Source organism: Pteropus vampyrus, unplaced genomic scaffold (genome assembly GCF_000151845.1).
Source record: "Pteropus vampyrus isolate Shadow unplaced genomic scaffold, Pvam_2.0 Scaffold72, whole genome shotgun sequence".
Lineage (NCBI taxonomy): Eukaryota > Metazoa > Chordata > Mammalia > Chiroptera > Pteropodidae > Pteropus > Pteropus vampyrus.
The window spans coordinates 2,776,319-2,789,456 of NW_011888853.1; the positions used below are offsets into that span (position 1 = coordinate 2,776,319).

General features: G+C 55.9%; 2 protein-coding genes across 2 annotated transcripts in view; one reads left to right on the top strand and one right to left on the bottom strand.

The window, feature by feature from the left end:
* UBE2O (ubiquitin conjugating enzyme E2 O) overlaps positions 1–3,053 on the bottom strand; it is a 47,658-nt gene extending 44,605 nt beyond the window's left edge. Inside the window, 1 exon segment of the mRNA XM_023531624.1 lies at positions 3,007–3,053. Within this exon segment, the coding sequence (XP_023387392.1) occupies positions 3,007–3,053 (47 nt within the window).
* Positions 3,054–11,695: 8,642 nt separating this feature from the next.
* The window catches only part of AANAT (aralkylamine N-acetyltransferase), a 2,237-nt gene continuing 794 nt past the window's right edge, over positions 11,696–13,138 (top strand). The window contains exons 1-2 of the mRNA XM_023531731.1: positions 11,696–12,163; positions 12,442–12,596. Of these exons, the coding sequence (XP_023387499.1) occupies positions 12,010–12,163; positions 12,442–12,596 (309 nt within the window). The 5' untranslated portion in view covers positions 11,696–12,009. The remainder of the gene's footprint in view (positions 12,164–12,441; positions 12,597–13,138) is intronic.

Here is a 13,138-nt window from a genome sequence, read left to right on the forward strand (position 1 = left end):
GGGGAGGCGGGGCCAGCCGGCGCCGGGGGCGGGGCCACAGCGCGCTGACGTGGCCCTACGTGCCGCCGTCGTCAGGGAACCGAGATGCGGTTGCTAGGAGCTACCGCCTCGTCGCTAGGGGACGCTGGAGGCGCTGCTGGGGGCGGGGCAGAAAGGATGGACTCCACGAGGGAGGGGCGGGGCCAGACGGGATAAAAGTAAAGGGGGCGGGAGGGGGCGGGGACCGAGGTGGGGGAAGTGGAGTGGTTTCCGAGGAAAAGGGGAGTGGTCGACGAGGGGCAGAGGACGGTCCAGAAACTGTCAACAACATTTAATGAGCAACCTTGGCGTCTCCATCCTAGTCCTTGGCACAGGGAGCGATACGGAAAGAGCAAGAAGCAGTCCCTGTCCTCTAGGTGTTTACAATCTAGTTGGAGAGACAAAACATATACACATTACATAGCTAAAAAGTGACTCTAAGTCAGCTTGCAAGCAAGGCTATAATTGGTATGTATAGAGCGTATCTGGAGTGTATGTATTAGGGAATTCCACGCAAAGCTTGGAAGGTCATGATCCCTGAGGGATTGGTCAAAGCGTTAGTGAAGGAGGCCCAGAGAAAGACCAGCGGGTGTTAGCGTCCCTTACCGTTTACCTTTAAACCCAACTAGATGAGTTCGGAGTTCCATGAGGCTTGGTATGCATGGCAGGAGGTAAGATAGCCGGATAGTTAAAAGTGGGAGCCAAGGATTCCAATTTCTGGCACTGCCACTTACTAACCTTATAAAGATAGGCAAGCTAATAAACTTTTCCCCTTAATTTTCTCATCTGTAAAATAGGGGCGATAATAGCAGTATCTCATCAGGCCTATCTCATCAGGCAAGTCAGAGAATTAAGGGAAATAGAGCAGTGCCTGGCATACATTCCCCTCAATAAAGCTTAACCAGTATCATAGTATTTCAACCCACTCCCACCTAGACTACAATTCTCGATTGGCAGAACTGTATGGTCTGCTTCACATTGCCATTTTAAAATACTAAAAGTAATTATACTAATTCAGTGCCTAAGATCGCAAAGTAGTAACTGACAGATCCAAACTGGAACCCGTGTCCATCCGGTGTGCAAGTAGGCTGAAGGGAGAGAGAAATGTAAGCCTGAAATCTTTGATGTTAAAAATCCAAGTGAGTTTTGTTTGTTATAACATTTAAAAAATGCCCTTTCCTCCCTAATCGTTGAGTAAAATTGACACTCCAGGAAGATGTGCCATGTTTACTCTGCAACTTCTTGTAATAATTGCTAATAATAGCTACCATTTATTGAGCCGCAACTTAATGCCAGGTACTACACTAAGTGCTTTACATAGATTATCCTCCCGTGAGGGAGGAAGTATGAGCCCATTTTTGTGAAGCATCATGCCACACTGTGCTGACCGGCTCCCCCTCACCAGGAACCTGCTAGGTTGTAGGTAACAGTCCTTGATTTAAAATGCCGATCTCTCCCTTACTAAACCTCTTTTGAGCATGAGGATCATGTCCTATCTATGCGTGTAACCCTAGTGCCTGGTACAGTGCCTGGCACAGTGTTGGTGCTCAATAATGTACCATATCAGTGAGTGGCATTTGGTCATTTTCCCACCCTCCCCCCACCTATACACCCAAGGAGCTGCCTGTGCTATCTCAAAGCCCTTTCTGTCACCCCCAGTTTGAGCTTCACCTGAGCCCTTTTAGAGAGAGAGGCTGAGTGCATTCTTCCCTACCTTATGCTGTCCTTCAGTGACCTCGTTCAGACTTGAGAGGCCCTGGACATGGTTTGAGGCTTGACTCATTCCCAGACCCTGAGCCTCCAGCCACAGTCTCTGCACACCTAGGCCAGCAAATGGAGTGAGCCTGCATGGGAGCCGCTGCTTAGTTTTCATTTTCATAATTATTGAATGAAAAATAACCTTCATTCCCCAATGGAGAAATCCCTGCTCTCCTGGCCTGAACACCCAGTCCTTCTCAGGGACTAGAGATGATTCTCAAGAGAATTTGCTTATTTACTAATGTGCCTGCCAGAAACTGAGCCAGCCTGGCCACACCCCTTGCTAAGGGACTGGCGGAGCGCAAGAGACAGAAGAGCTGGCAGCAAAGTGGACTGATCTCACGGAAACAGGCCCTGTCTTGTCCCTATCTTAACCGGCCACTGGGCCACCTCTCCAGACTCACAAAGTGAGCGCGGGCCCTATAGTGCCTCCTGGGGGAGCCCCAGCCTGCTTGGCTTCTGCAAGCCTGCCTGTACCAGATGGGCCTGGAGAACTCCTTCACCCCGGGAGCCGGTGTTTGGGGGCATTGGCTGGAAAGGAGGGGTGGGAGGGGAGCTACCCTCGGGAGCCCTCTGGCACTCTCAGTGTCTGGCTAGGGGAGTCCCTTTGCCTGAGGCTCCAGCTGTGGGTTGCTTAAGGATCATGTGCTTTTGGAATTAAAAGGTCCATCCTTGATCCTGGAGTCACATCCCTACTTGCCTTGATGCCCCGGGAGAAAGTAGGGACTTGCTCAGGTGACCCTGCAGTACAGCCAGGATCAGGACCTAGACGGGTGAGCCCTTGGCCATTGTCACTCCTGACTCTGAGGAGTGGTTGCACCCACTGGGCACAATGCTTTGTTCAGAGGTCAATGGTAAAAGTTTGAGCAATAAGTGATAAACAATAAGGTCGGCTTAGGATCTTAATATATTAATCTTTTGGTGGCTCTTATGGTCCACTAGAGAATGACACATGTGACCCTTATGAACTGAACCCCTCTACCTACATCCAACGCCATCTTGGACCTCAGCATGCATGCTCCACACTCCGATCTCAGCTGCTTACTTCAGAATTCCCACCTCATTGGTGCTTTTGTGCCTTTTGACACATTCACCATCTGCCCGGAACTTTTTATTCTGTTTCAACCCCTGTTTTTACCTCAAGAAGTCCTGTTCATCTTACAAGGTCCAGCTTGGGCCTTCTCAGCTATGAAGCCTTCCGAGCGCCCCATCGCCCCCGCCCCCGCTTACCTGATAATACCTGCACGATCGTTCTTCTTACTCTCCATTGCAACCATGTTTGCGTCTGTCTCTTCCGTGGGACTGTGAACCCCGAGGACAGGGACTGTGTCTTCTTCTTCTTTGTATCCCAGCAGCCTGATCTGACTCATAGTAGGTGCTCGGAAGATTCTGTCGATGACTGAACGAAACAAGCCAAACTTTCCCGATGGCCCCCCATGCATCGAGTCTCTGGGACATCTCTCTCTCTCTCCTCAAGTCCCCAGCTCCCTGGTTTTGTTCGTTTGTTTGTTTTGTTTTAGATATGGAAACACACATGCAGTCACATCACACACTTCCACACGCATCACACACACACACACTGTTGCTCTCTCTTTAGCCTTTCGCCTCTAGATCTATGCTGCGTATTACAGTGGCCCCCATCCACATGTGGTCCTTGAACAGTCGAAGTGTGGCTGGTCCGAATTGACATAAACTGTACGTGTAAAACACACACTGAATTTTGAAGACTGTGCGAAAATATACATACGACCGTTAAATTTTTGTCTTGATTACCTGTTGAGTGACAATATTTGATATATTAGATTAAATAAAACATATTATTAAAATTGAGCTCACCTATTTTTTTGTTGTTGTTGTTTTGTTTTTTTTTAATGTGGTCACTAGAATATTGAAAATCACACATGGGCTCACATGATCTTTCTATTGGACAGAGGTGCTCCGGCCACTGAACAGCCGTAGGTCCCTTCTTTCTCCAGGAGGTGGCGATCCCTCCATGCCTTTGACACCTCCGTTCCAGAAAGGTCTGGAAGGTTCCTGAGGAAATGCTTATGTACAATAGTAGATATTGAACCCCAAATAAGGATGGGCCCCACTGAGCCCTGCAATGAACCAGCCTATCTATGCAAAGGAGGCTTCAAAATAAACCCACAGGAAGTCGAGAAGCTAAGCGCCATCTTCCTCAACGGAAGAATCAACATCTAGTTGATAGACTCTTACTCTGGCTGGCACAGTGCTACCCTTCCAACATGGCTGGCACAGTGCTGCCCTTCCAACATGGTCTCTGTTTTCCAGGGCTAATAAGCCTTTGGCGAGATGGGTGTGCAGTGGCTGCTGTGGCACATGGCCCAAGTCCACCTTCAGGTCAGAGGATCTTCCCCCAGCTGCTGGGCATTGCTGCCAAGGCTCACAGCTGTGTCCCTCTCCAAGGATTGCCCTCGGCTGAAAAAGAGACGCCTCACTCCACCACTGACTGTATAAGGAGGAACAAAGCCCGGCCCTCTCATCTCCTTTCAGGACATCTGGGAAGGGCCACGCCAGCTTCAGAGCCCCTCCTGGGGTCAGCCGAAGCCTTTGGTACAACTGTCTCCTCACAGTTAAACTTCTCCCTCTGCCCACTTCTGCCGACCTTGCTCCCCCACAGGTGTTGGCCTGAGCGCACTCGCAATAAACATCTTCGTGCAGATAGCAGAGCCTTACAGTCTGTTTCCTGGAGACTCTGACCTGGAACAGTTGGTGCCAGGTGTGGTCCTAGGGAACAGACTCTAAACAGCATCCTGGGACTGGACCACCTGCCCTGCCTGCTAACAAGGCCCCCATCACTGGTGGTAGGTGGAATCTTCTGGCCCCTGTTAAAACTTTTCTGGGCAGTGAACTGGGACGGGATACCAGCAGAAGGACAGGCAGTGGTGGTGGAAAATCTCAAGTATTTGAGAGGTTGAGGGAGCAGTCATAAGGACATGGAAGCCTACGGTCGTCCTTAGGGGTAATCGCATTGGAGAAAGACAGTGAAAGGCTGTGGATGCCGAGTCCCCATTGGAAGCCTCAGTATTAAAGCCGAGGGTCTCCTTGGCAGCTTGTAAAGCAACTCACCTCCTGAGACAGAGAAAAGTAGAGGATCAGAATCTGGGCTTAAAAAGAGTAGCAGGCCCCAGAGGAGGTTGAATTCTCAACATCGGTGAGTCGGCTGTGCCAAAGAGGATCCTGACAGCGAAGGAGCGGGACTCGGAGACATCTGGGGTGATCTGGATCGCTGCACTCAAAAATCTCGAAGCACCAGGGTCTCCTTGAGCCTTCGCCGGTGTGGCCCCCCAGCCTGTTAGAGGTTAGTGGCCCCTGTTTGCTTGATAATGATTATTCCTTCTTGTAAGACAGGTGCTGCCCCACCCCCACTCCAGGGGTCTATGCACCAGATCAATAACTAGGTTCAAATCACAACATAACCCTTTTGGCAAAGTGCTGGGCCACCTAAGAGGAGAAAAGGGCTGAGCCTAGAAGGAGCTGCAGGTCCTCGTGGACGGCGCCAGCGGGAGCTGGGCGAGTGTGAGATGGGAACCGGAGGGTGCTGGAGCGGAAGGGGCAGAACGTAAAGTTGGATAAGCAGAGTGTTGCTGGGGAAGCGCTTTTTCACGTTACGGGATTCGTCACCCCGGCAAGGCCCCCAAACGTTGGTGCTAGGAGCGGCTCTTGGCAGCGTGGAGAAGGCGATCCAGGGTACTCACCCCCCAGCTGGCAGGGCTGCCGAGGACTTGTAGCTGCATTTTTCTGCAGGAATCGCCCTCGGCCGAAGGAAGCTGCCTCAGCCAAGGTGGATGCGGGGCAATAAGGCCTCTGCCTCCTCTCGGGCTTCTGTGTCCATCCCGGCGTCTCTGGAGGGCTTCTGGCTCTGGAGCTCCCGTGACAGGGGCTGAGGCGTCTGTCACAATTGCATCCTCACAGCCCGACTTTTCCCCGGGCCCAGTCCAGCTGCCCTGCTCCCCAACAGGGGTGGCTCCCAAGAGCTCTCTGCGGTGACACACAACCCCCCACCGCAGTCTGTGTGTGCGGTGGGGACCTGTGGAACGGACTCAGCCTGAAAAGGGAAATACAACGAGGCAAAATGTGCTTAGTGCCAGGTGTGCAGGGCGGGTCTTAAGTGCAGGGGCGGGATCAGAGAAAGAAGCCACCCTCAAAACCACTGGAAAATGCAAATGGTCACGCAAGGGTCCAGGGAGAGGGCTGCCTTCTCTGCCCGTGGGGCTTTCAATTGCTCTGCGTAGAAACCTGGGGTCTTGGAGGCATCATCAGGGTGTCCTCGGATCCTGTCTCTCATGGGGCCCACCTCTTAGTCTCCCCCAGGTGGTCTCCTCTGAGTCCTAGAGTGGGAACTGGGCAGCTGTTACATTGAGGGCAGGAGTGGGGAGCAGGTGCAGCCCCATGTGAGAAGCTTCCGGAGATCCTGGGACCAGGGCGTCACTCACCTGGGCCCAGCGGTTCTCGCCTGGATCTCTGGGCACATCAGTCAGAGCAGCTGCAGGCTCGGTGCCAGAGTTAGGGGGAGGGGTCTTCTCTAGCCCCTGGCCCTGCCGATGAGTCAGCGTGCCTTGAACCAATGGCCCTGCTGCCACCTCTGCTTTGTCACCGAAAGGCAGCTGCCTCTGGCTCCTCTGCATCGGGCCTTCCCACCCGCCCATCTCTCCTGAAAGACTCTTAAAGATCATCAGAGCCTCCTCGTTAGGAGGGCCTGAGATCTTTTCTCCGTTCTTGGCTACACGTGGTGCTGCTGACCGCCCTGTGCTTTGGGTTCCGGGACATGTCCTGATCCTGGTTCTGCTCAGCTCATTGCCTCGCTTTTCATTAACGGCTCCTTCCCGCCCCCCCCTACAGCAGACATGCCTGAAGCTCAGCCCTCAGCTTCCTGCGGCCCCTCAGAACACCCTTCTGATGCCGCGGCCTCTGTTATCTACTCGACTGTGAGGACGGTCATACCTGCACCCATTGTCCTCGCCACTGCAGATCGTTGGCGGGATGGGGGCCCAGCAGTCAGAGGTGAGGCTCTGCTGGGGCAGGTGGGGAGTAAGGTCACAGGGCCCTCTGGGGCTTTCCTGTGTGCCCTGGACAACCTGGCTCCAAACTGTCATAGAGTGTTCTGGAGTCCTGAAGCAGGAGCCCAGTCTGGGAACCCAGCCCACAGCTGGCCTTCAGACGGCCGTAGCCCTGTCTGTTGGACCAGGAGGCCCCGCAGGAGGCCAGACTGGAGAGGGAGACGGGAGGACCCCTGAAGGGAGGCCATCTTGCGTGAAGAAGCGTGGCACGGGGGCAGGCTGAGCAGAGTCAGAGCCGGGGGAGTCGCGAGTCTGTACCAGAGGGAGGCTGTGGCATGGAGTTAAATCGTGTCAATAGGGGTCTGAACAGAAGCATCTGAGCCAATGGCCCCCACACCAGGACATGTGGTTAGCTTGATTTTATCCTAAAGACACAGCCTCGTTCTGCAGTTAGAGCGCTGGCAATGTCACCTGTGCTGCCTCGCAGCTGGAGGCGGTCTTCTTTTGCCCCCTGAGGCCTGGGCACAGTCTCAGAAGCCCTCTAGACAGCCTCGGACAGGCGGAGTGGGCACACGAGACCAATGTCATGACCGGGAAAGGAATGCGTGTGGGGATGGCGTTCCGAGGGGCACGCGGGGCAGAGGGTGCGCTGGGACGGGTCTGCGCCTCCGTGGGAATTGCATTTCTCTCTAGACGTCCCCGCTGGGGCCCACACTGTCCCCCACCTGGTCCCAACAGGGGCCTCTGGGGGACCCTCATGTAGTTTGCAGCAGTCCTGTTTTACACGCTGGACCTCTGCCCAAGACGCCACTTGAAGAAAAGTTCAGGGGCTACAGAGGTGCGAAAGCCCCCCGCTTTGGGCACATGGCGGGCTGGACACCGGTGCCGGCTGAGCTGTTCTCTCCCCCAAGGAAGACAAATGGGGTACAAATTACGGCCAAAGGCTGCGTGGAGAACAGGCTCTTGGAGCAGCGGCTCTCAGCATGGGCTGCACGTTAGAATCACATGCATACTCCTGACATCCTCACCCCACACTTTAAGATCAGAATCTCCAAGGGCGACGCGGGTGTTAGAAAATTTTGAAGCCACCAGGTGATTCTGACGTGCAGCCAGGTGAGAACGGCTTGTCTGAACCACAGAGGGTTGAATAGGTGACAGTAACAACCAGGAGCCTCAAACCAGGATGTGCATTATCGGGGTTTGGAGACCCCGGGCTCCAGCCCCACCCAAGGCTCGGACCCACCTCCCCCTGTGCAGTGGCGTGGTCGTGCGGCTCGTCCTGGCCTCCTCACTGCCCTTTGCCCCGGCCTGTGCTGACCTCTCCCTATCTGAAGCCTCACAGATAGGGTCACCAGATAAAATGCAGGATGCTTCATGAAATCAGTTTTAGATAAACAGGTTTTTAGTATGTCTCAAATATTGCATGGGATATATTTATACTTAAAAATTTTATTTGTCGTTTACCTGAAGTTCGGTTTTCTCCAGGTGTCCTGCATTTTGATTTGCTAACGCTGGCGGCCTTACGACTTATCTTTCCCGAGGCTGCTCTGTGGTCAGATGGACTACAGTCCCAGCAGAGACGGCAGCCCGCTGTCTGGAGGTGGTCGGGGGTTCTGAAACGCCTCCGGAGATCATCACTGGACAAGCCTGGGACTAGGGACGAATGTTGTCACTCCCGACGCCAATGTTTTTATTTTTTATTATTATTTTTTATTTTTTCCGATGTTGATGTTTTGACATAGCTCTCCATTTCATTGCAGAGAGGAGCCTCTTTATCTCTGTCCCCGTCACTCCCTCTCTGGTGGTATGTTGTCATTTTCTCCTGGTCGACTAGAAGAGAAGGGGCGCCCCGTGGTCACCCTCTGCTCCCCTCTGCTGCCCCTGCAGCTTAGCCACATTTAATGCACTGGCTCAGCTTGTTCTCTGAGGTTCCATGTGTCTAGAGGCATTTTCCGGAAAGAACAACCAGGTGGTGGTCAATCAAAAGAGGCAGATCCAACAGCCAGCCCTCCTCCCGCAGTGCCGGGCGGTTATAACTGGCCACCAGGGGACGCAGTGGAGCCACAAGGTCTAGGGACAGAGGAGGCCTCTTCTGGGACTTTGAGGTCAGAGGTGCCCAGCCCAGGTCCTGGATGTGTTCCCCAAACCCAGGCCCGAAGGCCAAGCTTGAGGAGGTCTCCTGGTCAGTTCTGAGAGGTCTTCCGTGAGTCCCCAGAAGGGGAAAGAGGGGAGCTGCCTGGTGGCAGTTGGGGTAGGAGATGTGATAAGCTGTGGGGATTCTGCTGGGCCTCAGACCATAAAGGGACCCTGGGAAAAGAGAATAAGAGTGTGGGTAGGTGGGGGCATCTGGGCTGGGCCGGGGTCACCCTGTGGCCCAGAAGCATCAGGCAGGGCCGGCCCCGCAGTCCCTCCTGGATCATGGGTAAGAGCAGACGCTTCTCATGAGATCACTGTGTGGGCACAGAAGCCAGCTCCCGATGGGGCAGGGGGTGCGCGCAGAGGAGGGGGGTGGATGCCGGCAAAGGAAGAGCTAAGGGTTGCAGGAGGGGCGTGAGCTGAAGGGGAGAAAGGGAGGTCGGGGCGGCCTACAGGACCGAGAGGGGGGCCTGGGATGGGGTGCGAGAGTGACGAGCAGGAGGCAGTTTACTGGGGCTCAGGATTCCGGAGGAAAAGCCCACGTCAGGTGCCGACAAGGCCCTGGCAGCAACACTGGGAACGGGGTGGAGCCAAGGCCATTGGCGGTCCAGGAGCTCTGGAGTGGACATGTTAGAGCAATCTCCCAAATATTTAAGTAAACCTCCAGCAGAACATAAGTAGGTGGCCTGATGACTTTCCGCCTCTCCCAAGTAACCAGCATTCGACTTACGTTACACTTCCAGCACCCCAAAGCCCCCCGTGAGCAGCCACCCTCCTGATCCTCACATGCAGACTAGCACCGGGGGCCACGGAATCACGTGGCCTTGCTCGTGTTCTGGCTCCATGCACTGTGACGTCGGTGAGGCTTGCCCGTGCTGCTGTGCGTTGAGCACCCTCACTGCTGGGTGACCTTTTATTTTGTGTATATCCCACAGTCCCTTCTACGGTGGGTGGTCCTTTGAGTTGTTTCCAGTGTGGGAACATTCTTGCTCCTTTAGCGTTCAGTGGGCTCATGGGTCCCAGGGTGCGTGTCCAGCTTTCATAGGTACTGCCCAAGTCTTCCAAAGTGGTGGCCGCACCACCTCGGGCTTAAGCACCTCGGGAGGATGGCAGCTGTGCGGGACATGGTAGGGTATCAGGCACGGCAGGAGGGCGTGAATCTCTCAGGCCCTTTTGCTCATTTGAGCTGGTTTTTGTGACAGGTGGACGGGCAATGGCGGAAGTCGTGATGGAGAGCTGAAAGCGTGAGGCTTTGACTCCTACCTCTGAACGTGGGCGTTTTCCCCAGAGTGCTCTGCAGAGACGTACGCTCGGGGAACCAGACTTTGACCGGAGAGGTAATTTATGAGGCTACAACGACATGGAAGGTCTGTCCAGGGATCAAGACCTTCCAGTGGCTCGCCACTGTCTACACTGCGAGCTCCACCTGCATGCACATCCTGGAACCAGATTTAAGCATTTCCTGGCAGGCTCTGACTTGGGGACACTGTCTGGAGACCAGCAGGAGAACTGTGAAGATGTGGACCATTTGGAAAATCACTGGGCCGAGCAGCCTGGTGGGAACAGTGCACGCTGGGGACAGGGAGGCGGACCTGGGCACGTCTCTCCCACTTCACTGACTTGCTGGGAGGCTCCGAGCAGGTTATTTAAGCTCTTTGAGCCCCAGTTTTCTTCTCTGTAAAATGGAGTTAATACTCACTGGGCCGGGCTGTCACGTGGATTCAAGGAGACCTACCTGGGGCTCGGCTCTGAGCAAGAGCTGTGGGGCAGCCGGAGAGAGAGGGAGCCTCAGAGGGGCCTTGCCCAGGCCTCCCGGGAGCAGAGCATAAATGCCAGTCCCAGTTGGCGGTGGAGCAGGGATTAGCCCCACGCCCTCACACCAGCCACCGTAATCCCCTTCACGTCCCGTGTGCAATGCTGACGTTTGACGGGGCGCCATGCTGGCTGGCAGGGCTTGCTGCCGGTCCCGCCTGCTGTAACGCGGAGGCGAGCAGGGCAGGGGGTTAGAAATCTCTGAGAAGAGCAGCCGTGCACCCCAGCGTCGCTGACGGTCCTGGTTCCTGTGCCTGCAGACCGCTCCTGGGGGCGACTGGCTCTGTGGCTCCCGTGGGGACCCCTGCCCCCAGCTCCCAGCACTCAGGGATAGGAGTACCCTGCTCAGGACTCTGAGACACGGGGAGAAAAAGTGGAGGAAGAAGGGCAGATTTGGAAGCTCTGGGGCTTTTTAAGGAGGGGATGCCAACTTTAAGAACGGCAAATCTGCAGGGTATCACGGGAGGAATAAAGTGCCAGGGGGCACAGCCTATGAGCCAGGGCGAGGCAGGGGCTGTCTCTGTGCCGTCCTTGCTGGCTCCTCCCCACATCCCCCAGACTCCCCCAATCTCCCCACCCCCGCCCTGTGTGTGCATGGCCTAGTATGAGGCCATCTGGTTAAGTATGGGGCTCCCTGAAGACCCACTTTGATTAAGCGGCTTTTTATCTGAGACAGAAGGCTGAGGCTGCTTGAAAAGCTCCCAGCCACACACCACCTTGCACCCAAAGGACTGGAACGTCGTCCTCTGGACAGGTAAGGTAACCCCCTCCTGCCCCGTGCCACACAACTGCGTTAGAAGTGACCAGTGGGGGCATAATTGGGGTGCCTCGTCCCTTGGGCAGCAGTGTCAGGGCACCCCAGGTACGTCTGCAGAGACGTACGCTCGGGGAACCAGACTGGGCACCCCAGGCTGCCCACCCCTCCTGCTCTCTCCTGTGGCTCTGATGCATGGGGAGCAGTGAGGCTAGAATCTGGAAATTTGGAGGGGCTGAGCAGGAAAGGGGAGAAGACAGCACCAATATTTACAGTCCCCAAACCTGTCCCAGGGGCCAGACACCTGAGGAATGTGCCATCTGCTTTCGGGCTGCCCCACCTTGGGTCCAGCTACGAAAAAGGCAAGACACACCGTCACTCCGGCCTGCCCGTCCTGGAGACGATCGGACCCCTGACCCTCGCTTCTCTCCTTCAGGTGCTGGGGGACCCTCCTCCACGGCAGAAGCTACTTCCTGAGCCAGCGCGCCCAAAGGTGGCACCAGGGCCAGGATGTCCATTTACCACGTGAAGCCCATGGCCCTGCACGTGCCACCTGGGATCCCAGAGTCCCCACGCTGCCTGCGGCGCCACACACTCCCTGCCAGCGAGTTTCGCTGCCTCACCCCGCAGGATGCTGTCAGCGTGTTTGAGATAGAGCGTGAAGGTGAGCAGCCCGCTCAGGGGCCGGGCGCGGCTGTGCTCTGCCGAGGTCGTCCTGGGGGGAGAGACCCTTGCGTCTCTTGTCCTTGTGGGCTGGGACCCTAGAGTATGAGACTGTTTTGTGGGTGCTCAGAAAAGTGGGGAGCACAGCCCTGAATCCCCTGCTTTCCTGTGTGGGACAGTTGGGGGGCGGTGGGAGGCCCCAACCCCAGCATCTGAGCAGACGCTTGGTGGGCAGTGGGCGTCTGGCATGGCTACCAGTCACCCGCCCTTTTGCCACAGCCTTCATTTCTGTCTCGGGCACGTGTCCCCTCTATCTGGATGAGATCCGGCACTTTCTGACCCTGTGCCCAGAGCTGTCCCTAGGCTGGTTCCAGGAGGGCCGCCTTGTGGCCTTCATCATCGGCTCGCTTTGGGATGAGGAGAGACTCACTCAGGTGAGGGCCGGGCAGGGCTGCCGGGGCTAGCCCCTGGAAGGCCCGCGGGCCCAGGCTGCTCCCACACAGCCAGGGGAGGGGAGCCAGAGGCTGGAGTTTCTTCCTTGATACCCGGGACCCAGAGACGTGAGCACAGGCGAGAGCCTGGCGCTTTGGGGGTCTCAGAAACCCTCGTAAAGAGAATGCCTTGAGGCTGGGGGTGTAATCCCGATGTGAGGCCCTCCCTGGGTGGGAGGGGAGCCCAGACAGGAGGCACTCAGGGGACAGCTGCTCTTGACCCCGGTGGGGTGGCGTGGGGGGCAGGTGTCAGCAGAGGGGACTGGGGCTCACCTTTCGCCCTGCCCCCAGGAGTCGCTGATGCTGCACAGGCCCGGGGGCCACACGGCCCACCTGCACGTGCTGGCCGTGCACCGCACCTTCCGGCACCATGGCAACGGCTCCGTCCTGCTGTGGCGCTACCTGTACCACCTGGGGGGCCAGCCGGCCGTGCACCGGGCCGTGCTCATGTGTGAGGACGCCCTGGTGCCCTTCTACCGGAGGTC